This window comes from Malus domestica, chromosome 09 (genome assembly GCF_042453785.1).
Source record: "Malus domestica chromosome 09, GDT2T_hap1".
In the NCBI taxonomy this organism is placed as follows: Eukaryota; Viridiplantae; Streptophyta; class Magnoliopsida; order Rosales; family Rosaceae; genus Malus; species Malus domestica.
In genome coordinates this window covers 34,283,104-34,309,598 of record NC_091669.1, presented here as the reverse complement: position 1 = coordinate 34,309,598, position 26,495 = coordinate 34,283,104, and the positions used below count along the sequence as shown (strand labels likewise).

The 26,495-nt window shown below is 37.3% G+C and overlaps 2 protein-coding genes, 1 long non-coding RNA gene and 2 pseudogenes across 3 annotated transcripts; 3 read left to right on the top strand and 2 right to left on the bottom strand.

The window, feature by feature from the left end:
- The window catches only part of LOC108174010 (protein DJ-1 homolog D-like), a 49,767-nt pseudogene that overhangs the window by 23,185 nt on the left and 87 nt on the right, over positions 1 to 26,495 (bottom strand).
- Positions 797 to 4,735, top strand: LOC114826342 (CBS domain-containing protein CBSCBSPB1-like). Its single transcript, XM_070804689.1, has 8 exons — positions 797 to 2,039; positions 2,563 to 2,744; positions 3,111 to 3,293; positions 3,378 to 3,491; positions 3,639 to 3,705; positions 3,906 to 4,011; positions 4,103 to 4,161; positions 4,366 to 4,735. Exons 2-8 carry the CDS (start codon positions 2,608 to 2,610, stop codon positions 4,495 to 4,497), a joined length of 798 nt encoding a protein of 265 aa, XP_070660790.1. The 5' UTR covers positions 797 to 2,039; positions 2,563 to 2,607; the 3' UTR covers positions 4,498 to 4,735.
- On the top strand, positions 10,672 to 11,663 carry LOC139187506 (psbQ-like protein 3, chloroplastic). The gene is made up of 2 exons (XM_070804691.1): positions 10,672 to 11,191; positions 11,437 to 11,663. Exons 1-2 carry the CDS (start codon positions 10,727 to 10,729, stop codon positions 11,530 to 11,532), a joined length of 561 nt encoding a protein of 186 aa, XP_070660792.1. The 5' UTR covers positions 10,672 to 10,726; the 3' UTR covers positions 11,533 to 11,663.
- Positions 18,094 to 21,020, top strand: LOC139187973 (cold-responsive protein kinase 1-like; annotated as a pseudogene).
- LOC139187975 (uncharacterized) lies at positions 24,195 to 24,785 on the bottom strand. The gene is made up of 2 exons (XR_011571019.1): positions 24,650 to 24,785; positions 24,195 to 24,490 (listed from the first exon to the last, which is right to left on the bottom strand). It is a non-coding gene; the product is annotated as an uncharacterized lncRNA (long non-coding RNA).

Below are 26,495 nucleotides of genomic sequence, written 5' to 3'. Positions count from 1 at the left end.
TCGTTAATAATTCACTGCAGAAAATAAGTTGAATTGGTTATGGTGAGTCGGATGCTCTAGCGTTTTGCTCGACTGAATTACTAATTGTGTTCTTGGCTGCCACTTTTTGCATTGTGATCAAACTTTCTTGTTTTTATTTGTTTTTACTATTAGTTTCAATTCTCAAAACCATCCTTCATCAATCTTTGCTAGTTTTACTTCGTTGCAATTGGACTTAAGTTAGTTGATAAGAATTAAATCATTTTCTAAGGGACGATATTAAGTGCTTGCTTTCTATACTATCAAATGATTCGTACGCTTGCGAGCATAAAATTTGGAACTAAGTTGGACTAATTTTGGTTAGTTTAAATTTCGCAACACTAATGTCATTACTTATACATCTGCCAGTCACTTTCTCATATGTTTTATATTTTGGACCCGACTTAGCTCCTCCCTTCGTTGGTGTTTAATTTGCTCGTCCGCATAATTGAAATTATTATTGTGATACCCCAATATTGTAAATTCTTATATTATTTTACAAAGTCTTATAGTAGGCTTGTAAGAAGGGCATCATTATGTAGTGGATAGATATAAATTTTTACAATTTAAACTTATTTAACGATGACAAATAAGTTGCAAGCATTACAAGATTGTGAGAAAAGTCAAAAGTCCACCCACTAATATGCATGTAAGTTCCTTCCTCTAACCCGATGAGGGCCCTGCTTATGTGGAGGGGAGAGAGATACGTCATGGATGATGATGATAAGATAATATGTATATATCAGTTTATGCAGACCCTATGGTGGCCATGTACTTGTCTGATCATCACAGCCGTTGATGCAGACCCACAGATCAATCTTTTAAACGAGGGCTGCAGCCAATACAATGCCACCAACGCGTCCGAGTTCTATACCAACCTCGAAGCCACATTTTCCGACCTCAGAACGCAACTGATGGAAAACAGCAGCCACTTTGCGACGGCACAGCAGGTCAGGGGTTCCAACCCTGTTTACGCTATGGTGCAGTGTAGGAACTACCTCTCCACCGCTGACTGCGTTGCTTGCTTCACTGCCGCCGTGTCTCAAATTCGCAACTGCTCCGCTGCCAACGGTGGTCGTGTCATCTATGATGGTTGCTTCCTTAGGTACACTTTACTTGTCACAAAAAGTAAACATTCCAATTAGTAATATGATAATGGTAGGAAGATCAAAATTTTAAATTAAATTTGCAAATCAAATTATATGTCACCACTAAAAAATAAACACTTGAGTAATAATTCAATTATTAACAACCAGCCACATCATTTTAACTAACAAAATTTTGATTTACAAATTAGATCTCAGCATTATGCTTACTAATATTATCACAAAATCATTTGCTGGTCAAATAAGTCTCTAGAACAAGCCGCCAGCAACTTTGAGTCTGTGACTACTTTGAATTTTGTCTATGTGGTTTCCAACCAAACCCACCAAATGTAAATTAAACTCTTAAACAAGCCACCGGTAATTGTGTTTACTTTAAAGTGTTTTTTTTTTTTTTTGCCTGTGGTGTGCCCTTCTGACTAGGGGTGGGCACTTGGAACCGAAAACCGAAACCGAAACACGAATCGAATCAAACCGCACCAAACGGTTTGGTTTTGCGGTTTTGAAACGGTTTCGGTTTCAAAACCGAACCGCGGCACACAAAACGGTTTGGTTTCGGTTTTGGGTTTTCAAAACCGCACCGAAACCGAAACCGCACTTTTTTATTTTTATTTAGTTCATTCAACTAGGTTTAGGTTATACTTATACATTTGGTTTGCGGTTCTGGGTTTGCGCCTCCTTGCATCTCCGCATCTGGCCTTTGCGAGCGACCTGGTCACCTGACTGCGTGCGAGCGACTGCCTGCGAGGCTGCGAGCGACTGCCTTTGCGAGCGACCTGGTCACCTGACTGCGAGTGACTGCCTGCGAGCGACTGCTTCTGCTTCTGCGGCTTGCTTCTGCTTCTGCTTCTGCGATTGCTTCTGCGGCTTGCTTTCATCTCTGCCTTGCCTCCAATCTTGGAGTCGACACACGCAAAGGTAAAAATTTCTCATCCTCTGTCTTCAATTTCATATATGTTGTTAGATTAAAGGGGAAAATATGAGAACAAACTCATGCACTGAATCATGATTGATAATTTAAAATGTGCATTTCTTTCGAATGTTAGGCAGGTTTGGGTTTGGCAAAGTAAGTAATTTTTTTTCGAAAGTTGAGATATTAGTATCAAAATTGTCTGGTCTACTTGGGTTAGGCAGGTTTCAGTGCTGTACACTAGTTTTTCTATGTTCGTAATTTCGATTGTAGTAGAGGAGGAAGAGGAGGAGGAGGTTTTTTCTGGGTCCGGTGAGTTTATGTTTCTGTTTCTGTTTGGTTGCCGAGAAAATGGAAGAAAATTGAATAAAAGAATCCGATATTTTTCACGTTTATTTGGTTGGGATGTTTGGAAATGGAGAAAACGAGCTGAAAATCGAAGATTGAGGAATTTCTATTTTGGGAATGAATAAAATTTGGAAATTAAATTCGTGAATTGCTTTGAATTTTGAATAATTAATTTTGGTGCAGGGATTTGAAGAGGGAGAATATAAAGGTTTTTGATTGAAGGTGACGATGGCTAGTCAAGGCAGTTCTTCGAGGAGAAGTCTGTCATTGACGAACACATCGTTGCAGGACAAGAAGAAACCCTCTGATGCTAGTAACGGAGGCCCTGATTCTGCCCGAAAATCTTTCACAGCTTCTCATTCAATGTGAGTATTCGACTTTCGATATATATATATATATATATATATATATATATTATATGTATGTATATATATTATATGTATGTATATATTCAATGACATGAAATGTTTATTATTTGAAAGAATTGAGGTTTTACATGAATGTGAATTGGGTGGAAAACCCCATGATTGTGTAAATGTAAAACAGTAAAATTTTATGATGGTTGATTTCGATGTTCTGATTAGAAGTTGGGTATCGGTAGATATTGAGATTGAATCGGTTTATGCTGTAGAGGACAGCTAAATCAATAGGCATAGGCATGTTCTGTTTGAAATTTTGTGCATTGGAATGAAAGTGACAATAGTCTCTTATCTGTTTGCATTTGGGGGTAGGGGGCTAACTGGAGAGCGCACGGTGAAACGGTTGCGGCTATCAAAGGCTCTGACGGTACCTGAAACGGTTGCGGCTATTTTTTCTTTTTTGGAGATGCAGGTTCCAATACATTCGTTGAGACACTTCGAGAGCGGTTGTTTAGACCATCCTTGTCAACAATCATTCCGGAGAGTACAAAGTAGGTAATATTTTTATGTCTGTTGTTTTATGTGGCCACACGCTTATAAAATTTACCAGTTTTGATTTAATAGAGGTTTGTCTTTCAGGGTTTTAATAGTTTCACCAACAGATACAGTTTTGATGACAACAAAGAAGATGCAGGAAATGCGAGTAAGCTCGGCAGTTGTGATGATTGACAACAAGCCACGAGGAATTCTTACGTGAGTTTATTGTCCTAAGTTTTTTAAAGTAACAAAATTACAGTTTTAACTTTTTTCACAGTAATTCTATCCTTTTTTTGTCGCTGTGATAATCTTATTGTTTCATAGATAAGTTGGATTCTAATCTGCGCTTTTGGTTCTTGTCAGCTCAAAAGATATCTTAATGCGCGTAATATCACAAAATCTTCCTCCGAAGACCACTCTTGTAGAGAAGGTACACGTCTCTATCAGTTTGGAAATCTTGTCCTTAGGGCCATTTTAATGAAAACTGCAAATGTATCCCTCTGTCCTTGTCTTATCTGGCCAGAAGTTGTAACATCTGCTAATTCCAAGAGGCTCTTCATTTTATGCTTGTATAATGGAAGGAATACAAATAATCCAACCATCTCAGCATTCTTTTGATTTGATTAATAGGTCATGACTCCAAATCCAGAATGTGCTACAGTTGATACACCAATCGTTGATGCGTTGCATACCATGCATGATGGAAAGTTTTTACACATTCCTGTTCTCGACAGAGGTAAGATGCTGATAGTAAGAGTAATGTGTTTTGCTTTGTCAAGTAACATAAGACTTATAGTTTATGATAATTATTGATTACCGGGAAGCAGATGGAGCTGTAGTTGCCGTTGTTGATGTAATTCATATCACTCATGCTGCTGTCGCCACTGTAAGTCTAGTCCTTACCTACTGTTGGTTATTACAATTTTTTGTTACCTATTGTACATTTTTGTTGTTCCTGCTGTGGCCGCTGTTTGCTTTCACAATCATCTTCACATTTCTGTTTTGCTTTTTTTTTTGTTTAATATTCTTTTAATTGTTTCTTAACCTTGAGCAAGAAGAAATATCTTACATAATATTCATTGCTAACCAGGTTGGAAATACTGCTGCAGCGAGTAATGAGGCTGCAACCAATATGATGCAAAAGTTTTGGGACTCTGCCATGGCCTTGAGTCCCAATGATGATGACGATGAGTCTCGGAGGTTATATATCTATATATGTTAGGGATATTAAACTATGCATCTCTATTGTGTAGCTAAGCTTTGTGCAGTTTTGTGCAGTTTTTTGCTGCAGTTTCAGTGCAGTTTTTTGCTGCAGGTTTGGTACAGTTCTTGGTGTTGTTTTGCTGCAGTTTTTTGCTGCAGGTTTGGTGCAGTTTTTGGTGTTGTTGCTGTTTTTGGTGCAATTTTGGTGCATATTCATTAATTAATATACAAGGAAATAAGACAATCTTATGCATAAATATGTGTATATTTTAAATTGTACATTTTTTTCTCAAAAACCAAACCGAAACCGTTTGAAACCGCACCGAACCGAACCAAACGGTTTGGTTTCATTTCGGTTTTGGCTTCAAAACCGCACCGCACCGCACCGCAAAAAGTTTCGATTTCGGTTGTGGTTTCACTCGAAACCACACCAAACCGCACCGCGCCCACCCCTACTTCTGACTCTTCTAAACAAAATCACTAACTCCAAATATTAAATCAAGTCTTAAGTCTAATATACCTGCTAACTCTGTTATTTATGAGTTTCTTGAACGAAAATATCTCTTAAAATAAATTTAATAATAAATTATTATATTTATTTGGTTTTTCATTCTCTTGGTCACCTAGTGCGACAACGAACTATTGATCACACAATTCTTAAATCTGATCTGAGTTGAAATTAAAATATTAAAAATACGTCCATTTCTTCTCCATCCTTAATATTGAATCCAATAATAATTAGTTACAATATATGGGGTATTATTCTTTGTTTTAGGCCATTACATTATTTGGGGCACTTGGTAACACTATAAACTAGGATCTAAATAATTGTTTAGAATAGAGGGGGCGTTTGTATCGTTGACTTCCACACCATTCTCTTAAATTTCTATTAGGGTTGACATTATAACATGTACCTAAATCAAAACATTAGTATTAGTACATATTGTATTTAGTCTTATACATCATGTTGCTTGAATAAATATTGTCGATACTCCTAATTATTCCTGTATATATAGATAAGATTCATTGAATTTAGAAAGGAAAAAAATAGAGAAGTCCAATTTTATATGTTGTTTGCTTCCCACCGTTACATATATATTACTTCCTATATATATATAGTCGTTGTCTTGGCAGCCTGGTTTTGTACTCCAAGCTGCTGGCGGCCACATTTTTAATGCGCACACACATCCCACTTGAACTAAGGTAATTAAATACTAGTATACTACACACACTTATTTTTCTTATTTCAGACATTTGTGATCAATTTAGTCACATTTTCTAGTTAATTTGTTTAATTAAGGGCTCGTTTGGAAATGTTTCTAGTGAATCAGGTTGTGTCTTTATTTATTTACATTTTTATTAATGATGGGTTCCAAAAAAACATTTCTTCTAAAAACACATTCAATTATTTTAAAATACTTTCAAACAAGTTCTAAATGGTTAGAAATATCATATGATTGAGATAATATATATTTAGTGGAATTAAATTTGAAAAGGCAATTATTAGCGCAACTGGCCCAATCGGGTTAACAAAAAATTGGAATGATGGTGGCTGACCAAAACAAGTTCTAATTATTGGCCAGTTTGTATAAGGGGGTGGGGGTGTGGTAATTTTGAAAAATAACCATAATTTATATCCCATATAGAATTATAGCTACCATTTCAAGTTTATGATAATTATAACCAAAAGTTGAGATGAAAGTACTAATATACCCGAAAAATAAGGTTTCTAGATAATCCAAAAAGACAACATGTGCTTCAAACTCAAAACCAAGTTCATACTAGTCTAGTAGTCTCCAAGTTCCAGTATCATCAAACCCAACAAAAACCCATAAAAATTTAAAATTTAAAAAGTAGTACAAAAAAATCCGCAAATGATGATTTCCATCGTGGATCGTATGGTCCAACCATTGCAAAAAACGCAGCAATCCGTGGCAGCCATGGACCAAATCATGGGCTTTGAATTTAGGAACAGGAGGCTTCTACAAGAAGCCCTGACCAACTCCTCCTACTCTGTATCGCTGTTGGTTGAAATGGCATCGTTGTTGGTTGAAGAGGAAATTATAGGCAGGAAGGTGCTACTGCAACTTGTCCTTGTCTTTGATGAATAAAAAGAAAGAAACCTGTGTCTCCATTGCAGTGCAAGTGCAGAGCAATGCAACGACAACACTTGACAAGAAAAGAAAAGCTCGAGACATTGTAGACACATATGGTTAAATAGGGTATATTAGTACTTTCACATCAATTTTTTGTTATAATCCAAATTTCCCGGGGGTGGGGATCATTATTAACTTAAAATAATGCAACCTAATTACGAGTAAGGACTAGGCAGATCTATAACATTTTTTATGAACACTCTCCTAATTTTGACCATCTGCAATAAATTAAGGAAAGGGATCCTCTACGGATCCGTTTCTATCTGAGCCTACTGATCACACAATCTGGACCCTTGAAATTTGATCAAACGGTTAAAAACAGGGGCTCCCATTAAAAGTTATAATAACTTTAGCCATTCGATCAAATTTCAAGGGCCTGAATTGTGTGGTCAATAAGCTTAGATTGTTGTGCTAGGATAACACCAAATCAATTGGAACCAACTCAAGCTAACCCACAGGAAATATATCAAATGAAATGCAAGAACAAAAAATAGAAAAAGAAACCAAGATTTTAACGAGGTTCCTCAACAGTTAGTGTAACTGGAGTACGTTCTTGGAGCAGTCGGAGCTCACCCAATAATCCACTATCAACCAAATGGGAGTTTACAAAGTGTTAGCAATCTCACAACCAAAACCCTAATACACCCAAAAGCTCTCACTCACCAAAGAAACAAATAGAGAAAGAAATATAGTAATTAATTTCTTCTCTATACAAAGCTCAAAGCTATTACAACAACTAATACTTTGATGGATGATTGCTAGCCAAAGAGAAGATCACTTTCTTCTTCTCTTCAAAGTGGGGTTGCGGCATCCTTTTTCTTTTCCTTAGCTACTCTCAAACAAAGGCAGTTGTTGCTGCCAATTAAAACCCTAGGCCACCTCACGTGGCTCTCACAAAGGCTAAATAAAAGGGCCCATTCAATTGGGCTGCTGGGAAACATAAGGGCCCATTGAAATTTGGCCACATGTTCAACAATCTCCACCTTGGCCAAATTCTGAAAGCGCAATAGACTCTTAAGGTGAAACTTGCTCTTCATCTAGAGTAGAATCTTCAAGTTAAACTTCTTCAACATCCTTTTGGTCTCCCACTTCTTCACTTGTAGTGACTTCGACATCAGTGGAAATAGGATTTAAAGTACTAGAGGTAACTTTCTCAAGCTCCACCTGTTTAACATCTTTCACATTCTTCTCAGAGTCTCTGAACATACTTTCTTCATCAAATGTCACATCTCTGCCGATTACAAGTTTCTTCATCTCTGGGCACCATAACCTATAACTTTTGACACCACTACTAAAACCAAGAAAGATAACCTTTTTGGCTCTAGGATCAAATTTATTTTCAGTTACATGAAAATAAGCAGGTGAACCAAAATTACAGATATAGTCATAATCAGAATAAGATTTTCCAGTCCATACCTCCATTGGTGTCTTACCCTGAACAGCAGCTGAGGGTAACCGGTTGATAATGTGACATGCATAAGTAACTGCCTCTGCCCAAAATGACTTGCTTAAACCCGACTGAGACAACATACATCTAACCTTTTCAAGCAAGGTTCGATTCAATCTTTCTACAACTCCATTTTGTTGTGGAGTTCCTTGGACATTGAAATGCCTCACAATTCCTTCATCTTTGCAAACTTTAAAGAAAGAGTCGAATGTGTATTCACCACCATTATCCGATCTTAAAATCTTAATCTTTCTCCCAGTCTGGTTCTCAAACATTTTCTTCCAACTTAAGAAATTGCTCAACACTTCACTCTTATGCTTCATAGTGTAGACCCAATACCTTCTAGAATAATCAATAACAAAGGTCACAAACCAATGTCTAACACTCAAAGAGGGAATCTTTGTAGGTCCCCAAACATCTGAATGCACATAATCAAGAATGCCCTTCGTCTGATGTACTGCAGTACCAAACTTCACTCTAGTTTGCTTCCCTAAGACACAATACTCAAAGAAATCAAGCTTACAAGTCGTGGCACCTTTTAGAAGACCTTGTTTCACAAGCCCTTGTAGAGCTCTCTCAGCGGCATGGCCTAATCTCATATGCCACAGTCTAGTAGTATCTGAATCAGATGTGCCCATATTTTCTAAGACTATAGATAATTCACCTGTCACGGTGCTTCCCTGCAATATATACAAATGACCACATCGAGGAGCTTTCATCACAACAAGGGCACCATAAGTAACTTTCAATGTCAGCCCATCTAAATGAAACTTGAAGCCCTTGGATTCTAAAGTCCCCAAAGAAATAAGTTTTTTCTTCAAATTTGGTACATACCGAACACCTATCAACTCTTTAACCATACCATCATGCAACTTCAAACGAGCTGTACCGATCCCTTTTGTTGTACAAGTATTGTCATCTTCCATGAAAACAACACAAAATCATAAAAATCATTTTCAACCTCAGCAACATTAGCTTCAGAACTCACTTTGCCTTTGGTCTTCAACCTAGGACAATCTTTCTTCCAATGGCCTTTGGTCTTCAACCTACATCTCAAAGTTGTTTGTGCTATCAAAATTTTCCACTTCAAACTTCGCATTTTGCACTGTAGTTCTTGAAAACCCGGAGTTGCTTCCAAAAGGATTCTCATCTTGCCCGTCTGACATCTTCAACAACTAGATGGTAACCAAGAGAAACTAGGATCTGATACCAATTGTTGTGCTAGGATAAACCAATTGGAACCAACTCAAGCCAACCCACAGGAAATATATCAAATGAAATGCAAGAACAAAAAATAGAAAAAGACACCAAGATTTTAACGAGGTTCCTCAACAGTCAGTGTAACTGGAGTATGTCCTCAGAGCAGTAGGAGCTCATCCAATAATCCACTATCAACCAAATGGGAGTTTACAAAGTGTTAGCAATCTCACAACCAAAACCCCAATACATTCAAATGCTCTCACTCACCAAAGAAACAAATAGAGATAGAAATATAGTGATTAATTTCTTCTCTATACAAAGCTCAAAGCTATTACAACAGCTAATACTTTGATGGATGATTGCTAACCAAAGAGAAGAACAATTTCTTCTTCTCTTCAAAGTGGGGTTACGGCACCCTTTTTCTTTTCCTCTGCTGCTCTAAAACAAAGGCAGCTGCTGCTGCCAATTAAAACCCTAGGCCACCTCACGTGGCTCTCACAAGGGCTAAATAAAAGGGCCCATTCAATTGGGTTGTTGGGAAATATAAAGGCCCATTAAAATTTGGCCACATGTTCAACACAGATAAAAGGGATCTGAAGAGGATCGCCTTTCCATAAATTAATGCAGACTCTTTACGTATGTATTTATTGACTTGCGTGGCAATTTGAATAATGGAACAGAAATGGATCTTCTCTAGATCCTCTTTGTGAGGATCCGGATGATCAATCAATCACGATTGTTCATCGTAAATTATGCGGTAAAAAATCATTTTAAATTTAAAATTTAAAATTGAATATAAATAGTATCTAACGAAAACTGACCGCACGATGTACGATGAACGATCGTGATTGATTGATTATCCGAATCCCCACAAAGAGGATCCGGAGGGGACCCTTTTTCTACCGGAACTTCCTACCTCACAATTTTGCATTCCAATAGGTTCTACAAATCTTAATATTTTATTTTATTAATAAACAAAATTCCAATTATCATGATCGAGCGCATGATAATTGGCTAGTAAATTATAAAGTACTAGCAATCTCTTTAAAATTATTCAGTTTTGTCAATAATTTTTTTTTTTTTTGGAATATTAGAATTTTTTTTTTATTAATAACACCATGTATAAGACAATATAATTGATGGCCAAAGGAAGACAACTAAAAAACTAAACGTGAATATTGAGAACAAGAGTTGTACAAGTAAAAAAAATGTTGTATAAAAAACTCAAACAAAATTTGATGAAAATGACTATATCCGTACAAGTGTGTGTTTGTTTGTTTATTCTATAGGGTGACAATGTTATATTTTTAGCCCAGGCCTAATCCCAACACCAGCCCAGCCCAACCCTCCACCCCCACCCACTTCTCATAATCCCACAGGCAGACATTTTTCTCTATCCTTATCCACTATTTGTTTGCTCTGTATTCTTATGCAGAAGAACGACAATGGCATTTAAACCAGCCATACTGCAACACATGAATCCTACAATTTCTTGTTGTCTGAAACAACCCTATGAGTTTCAGCAGTTGAGGGAGAAGCCACTGCCACTGAAGGGTTTTGAGTTCCATGTCAAGAGAAGAAGAATAGGAGCAATGGCAGCAATAAGCTGGGTGGCACTGTTGGCAAAAGAAGTACTTTTCACAGTAGCTGCTTCTGGGTTCGAGCTACCACTGGTAGCACCTGATCAGACGGTTGCAGAAGCGGAGGACGAAATCAGAGGGCATGCACAAGCTTTGTTGGAAGTGAAGGATCTGATAGAGTTCAAGTCGTGGAGAGAATTACAGGCAGCTCTGAGGAAGAGCTCATCGTTGTTGAAGCAAGACTTTTACACCATAATTCAAGGGAAACCAGCAAGTGAGAGGCCCCAACTCAGGAAGCTTTATACCGACCTCTTCAACAATGTTACCCGAGTAAGTAACCCCATTCGTTTTTCTTTTGACAAACGATAAGATAATTACAAAGAATATAAAGTGATGACATAGCTTTGTCGTGGTACTATGGTGTGAATGCATTGTGAAAACTTGGGTCTTTCTTTTCTCTTTACAAGCTATATTATGGGACGGGTGAATTAAACTAGGGTCTTCAGGTGGTGAATGCTCTTAGTCTGGTGCAAAAAATGGATTCAGTGAGTTGACATGTTTTTGTGCATTTGCAGCTTGATTATGCAACTAGGGACAAAGACGCATCGTATATCCGACAATGCTATGACAACATTGTTGTAGTTCTGGATCAAATTTTATCAAGAATATAACTATCAAGTAATTCTTTCCTTCTTTATTTCCTTCCTGCATTTTTGTTGTGCATCAAATGATGGCTTGTAGAGGAAATCGCAAGTAGTAGAGCTTCTTAAGCCGGTCTATTAACATCGAGCAGTTTTGATAACGAGTAAGCTTGTAGGCTTAATGAAAAAAATTAGATCAATTTGCCAAAAGCACACCTTTTCCGTAAGGTTCCATTTGTTTCGATGAAAAATGCATGACGTTCTTCGCGTAATTTGAGCGAAGTTCCCCCTTTAGTTTTAGTTAGCTGAATTTAATTCCTGTAATTGGAGCAAAGTTCCGCCTTTAGTTTCAGTTGCCAAATTTTAATTCCCCTAAAAGACTGACTGTAGCAATTAAAGGGGACTAACTTGATTTAAACAATTTTTTTCACTGCATAATTAGCTCACGAGTGACAATGAGTAAATAAACATCCTTGATGTGCAACAATTAGTAAACTGCAAGGTTTAGATCACGACAACTGAGACTACAGTGATCGAATCATACTTTTGAGGTGTACATCACATTTTCCATGAACAAATTCCACTCTTCTTCTTAATCACACACCAGGTAAAATCTGAGCTCTTACAAATAAGACTTAAAAAAAATGAAATATCAGAATTTTGAAACGATTTCCATATAATAGACACGCCAGAAAAGAGATAACTACTCATGAGATTGCTAGCAGATAGATTGTAACTCAAATAAAGCTAACAAACAGTGATTTCCTCCCTCAACTTGAAACTCTTTCGATAACTGAGAGTTCCGTGGCAGTGGTGTCTAACCCACAGAATGTCGTCCAGTCATTCACAACCATGCCGGCTTCTATTACTCCACTGCCACGGTTTAACCAGAGGTACCTGAAGAAGTGTTGAAAGTTCATCCAAGTCCTCAACCGATGACTGTGGATGAACCTGCACCCAGCATTGTCTAAGCTGAGGTTGTTTTTTAATTTTTAATTTTTATCTTTAAAGCCTTAACTACCACACTTTGTTAATATTTATTATCTCACTATCTTCACTTACTGACATTTATTACCCACCATCTCCTTGCTCTTCACTTTTTGTTTTTAATATTTATTTCCTCATATACAAATACATATTATTAGACAGCCCTTTTTTTTATTTATTTATTATTTTGCTAAATATGCTTATGATTACCGGCTAGAAAAAACATCTTATTATTATATGTTAATGTTATATTATTCTTTTTTGTAAGTCTTTATATTTATCCTTATTTCTCTTTTTCTTGTTATATAATATATAGAGGCATTTGCTTAAGCAGATGCTTGAATATTGATTAATTTAACTGCTTGATTAAACTTGATCATGTGAGTTATACTTGTTTATAACTTGTGCACTTTATAATGACAATGAATGTTTGTTTTACAAAGTATTATAATATGTGCTTTTTAACCAAAATGGTCCATAAGATTTGCATAACACATCACTTTGGTCCCTGAGATTGAAAATCAATGGAAATGGTCCCTGAGATTGTCCATCATCCATTATTTTGGTTTTTCCGTTAAAAACTCCGTTAAGTGGTCCCGGAGCTCATACCGGAAACTAAGATTTTTGGCCGAAAGTTTGGGCAATTTTCAAAGTTTCGTAACTCAGTCGTTTCTTAACCAAATTCGACCCATAATATATCAAAATGAAGATAGGAAAGTGTTGAACAAGATTATACCTATTTGGAAGCCCAATGGTTGCCAAAGATGGCCGAAAAATAGCATGAAAGGTGACTGGTCTGCGGAAAAACTGGAAAACTCGCTAGAAACTAGGTAAACTTTAAATGTTCATAACTTCTTCAACACTCAATGAAATCGAGTGATTCAAAAACAAAAATCATAATTCTCGACGAGACAAAGAGAATGGTTCATTTTTTTACGACTATCTTGCTGTGGTTTAGTCGGAAAACGACTCGAAAGTGGCTAACTCGATGAAACCAAGACAGCCATTTTTAAACCGTTTTAAAGCCAAACCACGACGAGTTAGCGGTCGAATGTTATATGTTGTTTGCTTCCCACCGTTACATATATATTACTTCCTATATATATAGTCGTTGTCTTGGCAGCCTGGTTTTGTACTCCAAGCTGCTGGCGGCCACATTTTTAATGCGCACACACATCCCACTTGAACGAAGGTAATTAAATACTACACTCACTTATTTTTCTTATTTCAGACATTTGTGATAAATTTAGTCACATTTTCTAGTTAATTTGTTTAATTAACGGCTCGTTTGAAAATGTTTCGTGTGAATCAGGTTGTGTCTTTATTTATTTACATTTTTATTAATGATGGGTTCCAAAAAAACATTTCTTCTAAAAACACATTCAATTATTTTAAAATACTTTCAAACAAGTTCTAAATGGTTAGAAATATCGTATGATTGAGATAATATATATTTAGTGGAATTAAATTTGAAAAGGCAAATGATGATTTCCATCGTGGATCGTATGGTCCAACCATTGCAAAAAACGCAGCAATCCCTGGCAGCCGTGGAGCAAATCATGGGCTTTGATTTTAGGAACAAGAGGTTTCTACAAGAAGCCCTGACCAACTCCTCCTACTCCGTATCGCTGTTGGTTGAAATGGCATCGTTGTTGGTTGAAGAGGAAATTATAGGCAAGAAGGTGCTACTGCAACTTGTCCTTGTGTTTGATGAATAAAAAGAAAGAAGCTTGTGTCTCCATTGCAATGTGAGTGCAGAGCAACGCAACGACAAGACTTGACATGAAAAGAAAAGCTCGAGACATTGTAGACACATATGGTTAAATAGGGTATATTAGTACTTTCACATCAATTTTTTGTTGTAATTATTGTAATTTTAAAAGTGTGGCTATAATCCTATATGGGGTTCAAATTTTGGTTATTTATCCAAATTTCCGGGGGTGGGGATCGTTATTAACTTAAAATAATGCAACCTAATTATGAGTTTGGACTAGACAGATATATAACATCTTTTATGAACACTCTCCTAATTTAGACCATATGCAATAAATTAAGGAAATGGATCCCGTCCGGATCCCTTTCAATCTGAGCCTACTAATCACACAATCTGGGCCCTTGAAATTTGATCAAACTGTTAAAAACAAGGGGTCCCATTAAAAGTTATAATAACTTTAGCCATTTGATCAAATTTCAAGGGCCCGAATTGTGTGGTCAGTAAGCTCAGATTGTTATGCTAGGATAATACCAAGCCAATTGGAACCAACTCAAACTAACCCATAGGAAATTTATCAAATGAAATGCAAGAACAAAAAATAGAAAAAGACACGAAGATTTTAACGAGGTTCCTCAACAGTTAGTGTAACTAGAGTACGTCCTCGGAGCAGTAGGAGCTTATCCAATAATCCACTATCAACCAAATGGGAGTTTACAAAGTGTTGGCAATCTCACAACCAAAACCCCAATATACCCAAAAGTTCTCACTCACCAAAGAAACAAATAGAGAAAGAAATATAGTGATTAATTTCTTCTCTATACAAAGCTCAAAGTTATTACAACAACTAATACTTTGATGGATGATTGCTAACCAAAGAGAAGAGCACTTTCTTCTTCTCTTCAAAGTGGGGCTGCGGCACCCTTTTTCTTTTCCTCTGCTGCTCTCAAACAAAGGCAGTTGCTGTTCTCAAACAAAAACAGCTGCTACTGCCAATTAAAACCTAGGCCACCTCACGTGGCTCTCACAAGGTCTAAATAAAAAAGCCCATTCAATTGGGCTGCTGGGAAACATAAAGGCTCATTGAAATTTGGCCACATGTTCAACAATCTCCACCTTGGCCAAATTCCGAAAGCGCAATCAACTCTTGAGGTGAAACTTGCTCTTCAACATCCTTTTGGTCTCCCACTTCTTCACTTGTAGTGGCTTCGACATCAGTGGAAATAGGATTTGAAGTACTAGAGGCAACTTTCTCAAGCTCCACCTGTTGGACATCTTTCACATTCTTCTCAGAGTCTCTGAACATACTTTCTTCATCAAATGTCACATCTCTGCTGATTATAAGTTTCTTCATCTCTGGGCACCATAACCTATAACCTTTGACCTACTAAAACCAAGGAAGATAGCCTTTTTGGCTCTAGGATCAAGTTTATTTTCAGTTATATGAAAATAAGCAGGTGAATCAAAAATACACATAATCAAAATAAGATTTTCCAATCCATACCTCCATTGGTGTCTTACCCTGAACAGCAGCTGAGGGTAACCGGTTGATAATGTGACATGCATAAGTAACTGCCTCTGCCCAAAATGACTTGCTCAAACCCGACTAAGACAACATACATCTAACCTTCTCAAGCAAGGTTCGATTCAATCTTTCTGCAACTCCATTTTGTTGAGGAGTTCTTCAAACACTGAAATGCCTCACAATTCCTTCCTCTTTGAAAACTATAAAGAAATGGTCGGATGTGTATTCATCACCATTATCTAATCTTAAAATCTTAATCTTTCTCCCAATCTGGTTCTTAACCATTTTCTTCCAACTTAAGAAAATGCTCAACACCTCACTCTTGTGCTTAATAGTGTAGACCCAAGACCTTCTAGAATAATCATTAACAAAGGTCACGAACCAATGTCTACCACTCAAATAGGGAGTCTTTGTAGGACCCCAAACATCTGAATGCACATAATCAAGAATGCCCTTCGTCTGATGTAATACAGTACCAAACTTCATTCTAGTTTGCTTTCCCAAGACACAATGCTCGCAGAAATCAAGCTTACAAGTCGTGGCACATTTTAGAAGACCTTGTTTCACAAGCCCTTGTATAGCTCTCTCAGTAGCATGGCCTAATCTCATATGCCACAGTCTAGTAGTATCTGAATCATATATGCCCATATTTTCTAAGACTACAGATGCTTCACCTGTCACAGTGCTTCCTTGCAATAGATACAATCGATGAGCTTTCATCACAACAAGTGCACTATAAGTAACTTTCAATGTCTGCCCATCTGAATGAAACCTGAAGCCCTTGGATTCTAAAGTCCCCAAAGAAATAATATTTTTCTTCAAATTCGGTACATACTGAACACCTGTCAACTCTTTAACCATACCGTCACGCAACTTCAAACAAATGGTACCGATCCCTTTTGTTGTACAAGGATTGTCATCTCCCATGAAAACAACACCACCATCAAACTCTTTCAAGCTTGAAAACCAATCCTTGTGATGAGTCATATGATGAGTACAACCCGTATCCAACACCCACTTAGTAGCACAATCAAATGATATGGAAGTGGTTAAAGCAAAATCATAAAAATCATTTTCAAGCTCAGCAACATTAGCTTTAGAACTCATTTTGCCTTTGGTCTTCAACCTAGGACAATCTTTCTTCCAATGGCCTTTATTATGACAAAAATCACATTCATCCCTTTCCAAACTTTTTCTACCTTTAGAATTTCCTCTAGGTCGAGAAAGTGATTTTTTCTTACTAGAGAAATATCTCATCTCTGATGATCTACCTCTAACAAACATAGCTTCAGGAATTTTTGTTCTATGATTTTCGTTTTTGAATGACTTGATTTCGTTGAGTATTGAAGAAGTTATGAACGTTTAAAGTTTACCAGTTTCCGGTGAGTTTTCAAGTTTTCACTCGAACCAGTCAACTTTGAGGCTATTTTTCGGCAATCTCAGGCAACCATTGGGCTTCAAAATAAGTATAATCTTATTCTACACTTTCCTATCTTCATTTTTATATATTATGGGTTGAATTTGGTTAAGAAACGATTGAGTTACGAAGCTTTGAAAATTGCCCAAACTTTCGACCAAGAGCTCCGGGACATTTAACGGAGTTTTTAACGGAATGACTAAAATGATGGATGGTAGACAATCTCAGGGACCACTTTTATCGATTTGGAATCTCAGGGACCAAAGTGATGAGTTATGCAAATCTCAGGGACCATTTTGGCGATTTACCCTATCTTAAAAGAACAAGGATCCTTTCTGGATTCTCTTTGTGAGGATCCGAAAGATCAATCAATCGTGTATGTTTATCATATATCGTGCGGTTAGAAATCATTTGAAATTTTAAATTTTAAATTTTAAATTGAATATAAATAGTACCTAACGAAAACTAATCACACAATATACGATGAATGAACAAGATTGATTGGTTCCCCAAATCTCCACAAAAAGGATCAAGAGAGGATCCTTGATTTTATCTCTCCTAATCAAATCTTATATGCAAATAAGACCGAAGGGTTTAAAGTGCCACATACACTTGTCTCGCAATCTTGTTCTCCCAAACCCCATGGTCCAAGGAAAATGGTGGTGACTAATGTTTGATCTTAACCTAAAGGTAGGTGGTCAGTTAACTTCTATTATTGTATTTTTCTCCAACGTTGAATTAAGATCGAATGGTGGGTGATCACCATTTTTTTGAACCATGGTGTCTAGGAGGAACGATACTATGTTGTAATGTTTATATGTTGACTATACAATTGTTTGGTATGGAAACAAATTATTTTTTAGAACCATATATTTGTGGCATCATTTGTATCATTTCTCTAATAGAGATGGAATACAAATAATGGTACAAATATGTAGTAAAAATAAAAATTTTGATTTTTTTAAGTTTGATACATGCTTTGGTTTAGGTACGAGAGCGCTGGGTTCTATGACCAGACTACCCTTCCAGGTAATGTAGGGCTTTGTGGAAATATAACTGCATCACAGGTCACTACATTCACTGCAGCTGCTGGGTCACTGCTAGTTGATCTTCGGCTTGCAACACCCAAAATCAACGGTTTCTTTGCAGCAACTAAGAACGAAGTTGTTAGTAGTGGAGGTAATGGAAATGCAACCGTCTACGGTGTGGCACAATGTGCCGAGACAATTAGCAAGATCGGTTGCCAAGATTGCTTGAATGTGGCATACAACAACCTACAGAGCTGCCTTCCAGATACCGATGGTAGGGCAGTTGACGCAGGTTGTTTCATGCGGTACCCTAGTACTTCTTCCTTCTCAGATAACCAGACTACGAACATCGCACACTTCTTAAAAGGCGGTAAGAACACCCTTTCTATATGTATTTCAATATTACTAGGGTTGTCAAATTTGTTCCCCAAATGACATGTCCGCGCTCATTCCTTAATCGAACAAACTCGATAATGCAAACAATACTTGTAGGAGGTAATTCAAGAAACAAAGGCATAATAATTGGAGTGGCAGTTGGAGGTGGAGGTCTTATTCTTCTTCTCATTGTTGGAATTCTTCTCTATTTTAAACTCTCAAGAAAGTCCGCTGCGGATCATAGAGATGACATATTGGGAGCAACGGAGTTGCAAGGACCAGTGAATTACAAATATAAAGATACGAAGTCCGCAACAAAAAAATTTAGTCAAGAAAACAAACTAGGAGAAGGAGGTTTCGGAGACGTTTACAAGGTAAAATAAATAACAAAGTACAGAATTCAGCTACATGATTATGCTCCTATATCAACTTAGTCAATATTTGTGTTTGTGAAATTAATAATGACTAGTCGTCTAGTCGTCTGGTTTGGCACGGTCTAGTGGAGGTGTACTAGTTTACATTGGAGTAAGCTATACCGAACCAGATTGTTTTCATACTTAGCGAAGAGCTGTACGATGTTTATCTTCTGCTAAAGACCTCGGAAAATCTTCAAATAATACAGCTACTATGCCCAGTCCAGTATATAGTCTAAAGACAGTTATATCTCCTCGCATACAAACATGCATAAAGTTTTCATAAAAAGGGAAAATCGTAATGTTAGTCCTTGATTCTGCATGAATGTTTTCCAAAGAGTATTCTCTAATTACACTTCGAAAAACCTAATCTTAATGTTACCTAATCTTTTGACAGGGAACTCTAAACAATGGGAAAATAGTTGCAGTGAAAAAACTAGTAGTACTTCAATCTGACAGGGCAAAGGCAAATTTCCTAAACGAAGTCAAGCTTATAAGCAATGTTCATCACCGGAATCTTATTCGTCTTCTTGGATGTTGTAGCAAAGGACCAGACTTACTTCTCATATATGAATACATGGCAAACAGCAGCCTAGACAGATTCCTATTTGGTAATTTTAGGCCTTTTAGCCCAGCTAGGTTTAAATATATGATAGTTACGTAAATGCATGTATAGATATGCATACACATATTTACTCTGAACATATATGAATTTTATTTTACGCTGTTCATTTAAAGATATAATTCTTTACGGGAAATAGGTCCAAGAAAGGCTCTCTCAAATGGAAACAACGAACTGACAGAATCATCGGCACAGCCAGGGGTCTCGCCTATTTACATGAGGAATTTCATGTGTGCATCATACATAGAGATATAAAAACCAGCAACATCCTTTTGGATGATAGTTTCCAGCCAAGAATTTCAGATTTTGGGCTTGCAAGGCTTTTACCAGATGATCAGACTCATCTCAGTACCAGATTTGCAGGAACATTGTAAGTTACGTCACTTCCCACCAAGCATCGAACCCTGCAGGGTTTGGGATCACTGAACCTCATTTTGCCGCCTTTGGCACTAGGCTAATTCGGGATTCTTCTGCAATGAACACCGATATTGATAACGGTCTTTTAACCTACTCACGTTTTCTGTCCATAAACAGAAGTGTTATGAATCTACTACATAGGGCCGGTACACTAGAGCAACTAACAATTCCATCTTGTGTGACAGGGGATACACGGCACCAGAATATGCAATTCATGGCCAGTTGTCCAAAAAGGCGGATACCTATAGCTATGGCGTGGTTGTCCTTGAAATCATAAGTGGTCAAAAGAGCAGTGAACTTAAATCCGATGCTATGGGTGAATTTCTACTTGAAAAGGTAACTTCCAAATTCTACATTATTTCTTCTCTCAGATTCCATCGAGATTATGAAATGGATCCTGTAATGCTTACATTTGTATAACTTTTGTACCTTTTGTTTTTTCACAATTTACATCCCTGGCTAGGCATGGAAACTGTATGAGAATGGTTTGCACTTGGAGTTGGTCGATGCAACCCTGGACCCAAATGATCATAAACCAGAAGATATGAAAAAAATCATACAGATTGCTCTGATGTGCACTCAATCATAAGCTGCTCTGAGGCCAACAATGTCTGAAGTCGTTGTTTTACTCACAGGCACAAGGTCTTTGGAAAATAGGTCGCTTACTAGGCCGGTATTTATCAATTCTGATACGAAAGTCCGGGGAGACACATCAACCTCTACTAGTTCCTCCACATCGAATGCCACTGCATCTATTTCTCAACTTTCAGGTCGTTAAATGCTAAACTATTTGGGAAAGGAGTACAATCTTGCAACGCTTGTACATAAAGGTTTGAAGGTTTTCTTCGATTTCTACTTTCTTTGGTGTTTCGGGCTTTAATATTTAATGTGTTTCTCTTCGTTACTATGAAGTTTTGAAGATACTTAGCTTCAGAAATTTCTGTTTTATGTTCACACTTGGTTGTCATGTAAAGCACGTTTGTTTGTTATTCATGTTTGTAACTATAAAAGCTATATTATTTACATGGAAGGGTTCATAAAATGAAGTGGAGAAGATAGCATATTAAGAGTGTCGAGAATATGCGTTTCGTGGAGAGCTACTAGTATATATTCCTCTAGCTTATTAAGTATATTGAAATCTACGGTTTTCTGAAACAAGAAATGAAATAGCTTAGTTGAGTTCTTGAAGAAGAAGAAAAGAGAATTGCAGAACTTAAAACTTTTCATTAACCACCTAAACTATTTTACACAAAATCTATAGCTTGCCAATCTTAGTTTAACAACTGAGCTAACATTCAGCTTACATGTTAAGCAACCAGCATACAAGTGACTAGTGGCAACCTATCTGTTATTACTCCCCTCAATCTTAACGTGGGTACCCAAGGTTAAGATTGCAGCAATGTCTAATAAAATCAGAATTTTGTAGCCCTTCGTGAACAAATCTGCCAGTTGCTCCTTTGTAGGTATGTATTGAACCAAAAGATCCCCTTTTGAACCTTCTCTCTGACAAAGTGATAGTCAATATCGAGGTGCTTAATCCGAGAGTGAAATACAAGATTTGTACTGAGAGCAAGAGTAGACAAATTATCACAATGTAACAGAGGAGGAGAAGGAACAATTACATGTAAATCTCTCAAGATATTCCTTAACCAACACACATCAGCTACACAATGAGTTAATGCCTTCTACTCGGCTTCAGTAGAGCTCCTTGAAACTGAAGACTGCTTTTTGGATTGCCATGAGACAGGATTGGAGCCTAAAATACAACATATCCTGTTATAGACCTTCTAGTGTTTATATGTGCAGCCCAGTCTGAATCAACATATGTTGAGAGAGTAGTACTAGAAACAGCTTATATCTCAAGCCACAATGTAAAGAACCTTGAAGGCATCTGAGAATTCTTTTCACCGTGAAAAAAATGAGACCATGTAGGTTGACTCTTATATTGACACAACATTGACAGCATGTGATATATCAGGTCTAGTAAATGTAAGATACTGAAGTGCACCTATTAGACTCCTATATAAGGTAGGATCAGCCAATGGAATGCCTTCTGTGATGCAAATTTGAGAATGAGGTTTGGATGGAGTTGGTGCAGGCTTGCAATTTTCAATACCTGCCTTTTTAATTAACTTTTTGGTATACTTAGATTGATTAACAAACAAGTCTCCATTGTATTGATACTAATTTGAAGCCCATGAAAATAGGTAAGAACACCCATGTCCTTAAAATTAATAAGTTCACCAAGTTTACCAATGATTGATTGAACCTAATTAGCATCAGAACCTCTAATGATTATATCACCCACATACAATAACAAGATCATATTGACCCCATCATGTTAATTTGACAAACAAGCTAGCATCAGAAGAGGAAACTTTGAATCCCAGAGAAGGTAGTACTCTTGTAAACTTGGAATGCCATGCTCTAAGGGCCTGCTTTAGACCATATAAGGACTTGACTAATCTACAATCATATGATGAATCAGTAGGATCCACAAAACCTTGAGGTTAATGCATATAAACTTCCTTCTGCAAATCTCCATGAAGAAAGGCATTCTTAATGTTTAATTGTTTGAGAGACCATTTATGAGTAATCAATTCCTTGCTCCTGTGTAAAACCCTAAGCTACCATTCTTGTTTTATACCTAGCAACTGTACCATCAGAGTTTCTCTTTATTTTATAAACTCATTTACTTCCTACAACTGATCTATCAACATGAGGTGGAACCAGAACCCAAGTTCCTTGAGTTTTTAGAGCATCAAACTCTTCCTTCATTTCTTGTTGCCACAAAGGAACTAGGCAGCCCTAAAGGTCTTCGGTTCCTCCACATCAGTGATATTAGTCAAGAATGTATAACCAGAATAACCGATATCATTGTCAGTAATAAATAGAGATTATAATTCTGAAGGTTCAATAAAAAAATTATTAGGCAAGGAAGATGCAGTCAAATAAGCAGAACAATCTTGCCTATAAATAGACCCAGTCTTCAACCTTGTTTGCATAACATGATTATGAGAAGATTCCACAATACTAGAAGACAAAGAATCAATAGGTAAAATTACCTGAAGATGACTTGGATCAAGGACAGGTAACAAAGGAGGTTGTGGAGGAGTAGCACTTGAATGAGCATTTGAATTTTCAGGTTCCTTTGTTAATGATCTCAAAGATAATGATAAAGCTACTTCTGGGCTGGATGACATCACTGGAGTACTTGTATCTTGCTGAAACACTTGAGGCAATGTCACAATCAAAGGAGGAACCAGTCTATTGTTTGAAGTTTGGCAGGGAACAAGGTCTCATCACGAACTACATGCCTTGACAATAACAAATTTTTGGTTTGCAAATGATAACAGATTACACCCTTGTACCCCACTGCACTGCATAGCCAAAATAATATAGATAAAGCTGATCTAGGCTGAAGTTTGTTGCTGTTGTAAAGTCTGAAAAAGGGATAGACTGCAGAACCAAATACCTTCCAGTGACCTAATGATGGAGGTTTCTTCTATAAAACAAAAAAAAGGAGAGTCCATTTGTAAGGATCTACAAGGCTTTCTATTAATGAGATATATAACATGAGCACAAGCATGAAAAACCATAAACCTAGAGATAACCTTGTCTCTGACAATAGTGTGATAGCTGTCTCTACTATATGTCTATTCTTTCTTTCAACAAATTCATTTTGTTATGGAGTGTATAAACAAGAAATCGTATGATACACTTCCCTTGAGGCCAAAATTGTTCAAAATGATTACTAACAAATTCACCTCTACCATCTGATTGTAAACACTTAATAAGAGTACCAAACTGAACTGATATGAAAGTATAAAACTTCACAAATATTCCAAAAACATCTGATTTATTGCATAAGGGAAAGATCCATACAAACTTGGTACAATCATCCACACAGCTTACATAATACCTAAACCCTTGGATGGATTTTACTGGCGGACCCCAAATATCAATATGAATCCCTTCAAATGGTACTAAACATCTAGTAGATTAAGTAGGAAAAGCTAGTCTAGACATCTTCCCATTGATAAAATCAGAAAAAAAAAAATTACATTGTTTATCTACTACAGGACTTATTTGAGACTTCTTTACCATAACAGACAATACTTCATTAGTAGGATGGTCCAACCTCTGATGCTAAAGAGTAGACTTTTCTAGCATAACAGACGATACTACATTAACCACTAATCAAAAGAAACAGAAATTTTTATCAAATTTTAGGAAACAAAAGTCTAGTTGCTTATGGGGAAATTGCTTTTGTTAGTCCTAAAAATTACATAATTTACGTGGCGAGCAGGACTATCAATTAAGAGTTATCTACGTCCTTCGATGGCTTGATTGCTGATGCGGGCGTGCCAGTTTCCTACCGAGCATAGTTGGGCGAATACCTTTGAATGTGGTAGTGTGGTGAAATGCGCTGTTGATTCCTATAACAAGTGACTTGCCGAGGAAGGAACACTCTCTGCCTTGGGTTCTATAACCTAAAGACAAGGTTATGCAGATTAGCATGAAGTTCTGGGCCATCTGCCCCAGGTTCGACAGCCTCAACTATATTTGTGAAAACATAGCTTAGCCAACTCGGTATCAAAATGTATCGTAAAAGTAGTTTAGCCATCTGAATGCCAAATTTTGAATGTAACCTGGAATATCTGATCATAGAACACTCCACTTAGCCAAGAAAGTTGATGAAGGGACCTCTTTCGGTGAAAGAATCAAGGACTCTTTGCCGGCTGAGACTTAAAGATAGATAGCCAGTCAAACTTGAGAGACTCCTCGTCTAACTAGACAGTCGTCGTCCGTCAACTGCCAACCCCACTGGTTAGTGCTGACGATTAGTCAAGCAATTAGTGTTTCACAGAAAGTTTGTGAGAAGTTTTGCTGACGATTAGTCTATATTCTTATTGAACAACTCCTCTCGGTTTTGTCCTCATCTCTAAGCTCATAATATATTTCTCCAAGACAATTACTACAATAATTAAGAATAATTAAGACTGGTAGTAATATCTAGGAAAAATATTAAGCTCAAGAATGATTACACGGGCGATAGTGCAAAGTTGGCATAAACAGCTTCTTAAACAAAAGCTTATGCCAATAACCATACCTGCAGAAACACCAGCTGCAGCTAAAATCTGCGGCCCATGGCATAGGGATGCAACTGGTTTCCCCGAAGTTCTACATACAAATAACGTGAAGCATAATGTTACGGTTTTAACTTAGGACGTTGAAGATTAACAAATGAAAGCACAACTTACCCCACAGAGAAACAGGATCCTTCTATCCGAACCAGTTATATTGCCTCCTAGTACCTTCACAAAAAGCCTAATGAACTTGGGATTACCTTCATACGTAACCCCAGAAACTATATCACCGTCAACAACAGACGACATGACCTCGGGTTCTACCCAGTGAGCCCCAGTAGCAACCAATACAGGTCTCACAGGCGGAAACCCTGTGCACTTCCGCCCTCTAATCGAGGCTGCAGCTGCCATGACAAGTAGCAGCAATTGGCTTTTTGGAGTCGGAAAACTTTCTCACCAATTCTACAACGTATGCATCCACAGCAAGATACTCAGGAGATCGCCCTCCTGATATTACTAGTCCATCGTAGTATTTAAAATCTGTGTCATCAAATGTTGCATTCAGTGTGAAATTGCAAAAATACATAGTAATTTTTGCTAATTGTTTTCCTAAAAGAGCGGGAAAACTAGCACTCAGTTTCTTTCTTCCAAATAAATGAATTAGGGCTGGTTTGATATTGCTGTGCTTTGAAAAAAAACTGGTGTGAGAATAAGCGGCTGTGCTATGAGAATAAGCGGCTGTGAAATAAATCAACAGAGTGTTTGGTAAACTTTTTTGTAAAAGTGCTTTTGGAAAAAAAACACTCTAATAGTGGGTCTTTTCATTAAAGAAGCATTGTAGCTCCGTGTACTTTGAAAAAAAACCAGTTTTCCAAAGCTGCAAATAGCAGCTTCAGCTTTTTCCTTTGATTTCAGCTTATTCTCACAACAGCTTCCAAAATAAGCCATTTTTTTTCAGTTTACCAAACACCTAAAACCCTCACAGATTTTTTTCATGGGTGCTTTTTTTTTAAGCACCTCACTCTCAAACTAGGTCTTAATAGAAGTAAAGACTGCAGAACAGAGGTGGTTGATTGACCTGGTGAGAAACTGAGAAGTAGAATGTTGATGAATGGCGGTGGGGCAGATGTCACCAGATTTCTTGCCAGGGCAGACCGCGTCTACGGACACTCCAAACGCCTGCAATGCTTGAAACCGGACCACCACCTCATACTCTTCCATGCAGTCGCCGCACAGCAACACAACCCTCCTCCGCTCTCCTTTTCCATTCCCCGTTTCTTAGTTTCTTACTTTTCTTGCTTGGTTTTTCTTTTCCAGAGAGAAATACAAGCGAATTCGGTGGATTCAACTCTGAGGCTGTAAAGGGGTAATGGAGGATGATTGAAGAAGAGATGGAAACTCGTATATG

Coding starts and splice junctions, on each gene's coding strand:
- LOC114826342 (XM_070804689.1), top strand. CDS start 2,608: ATGGCTAGTCAAGGCAGTTCTTCGAGGAGAAGTCTGTCATTGACGAAC. Junction 3,706..3,905: donor AGACCACTCTTGTAGAGAAG/GTACACGTCTCT, acceptor TTTGATTAATAG/GTCATGACTCCAAATCCAGA. Junction 4,012..4,102: donor CATTCCTGTTCTCGACAGAG/GTAAGATGCTGA, acceptor ACCGGGAAGCAG/ATGGAGCTGTAGTTGCCGTT.
- LOC139187506 (XM_070804691.1), top strand. CDS start 10,727: ATGGCATTTAAACCAGCCATACTGCAACACATGAATCCTACAATTTCT. Junction 11,192..11,436: donor TCTTCAACAATGTTACCCGA/GTAAGTAACCCC, acceptor GTGCATTTGCAG/CTTGATTATGCAACTAGGGA.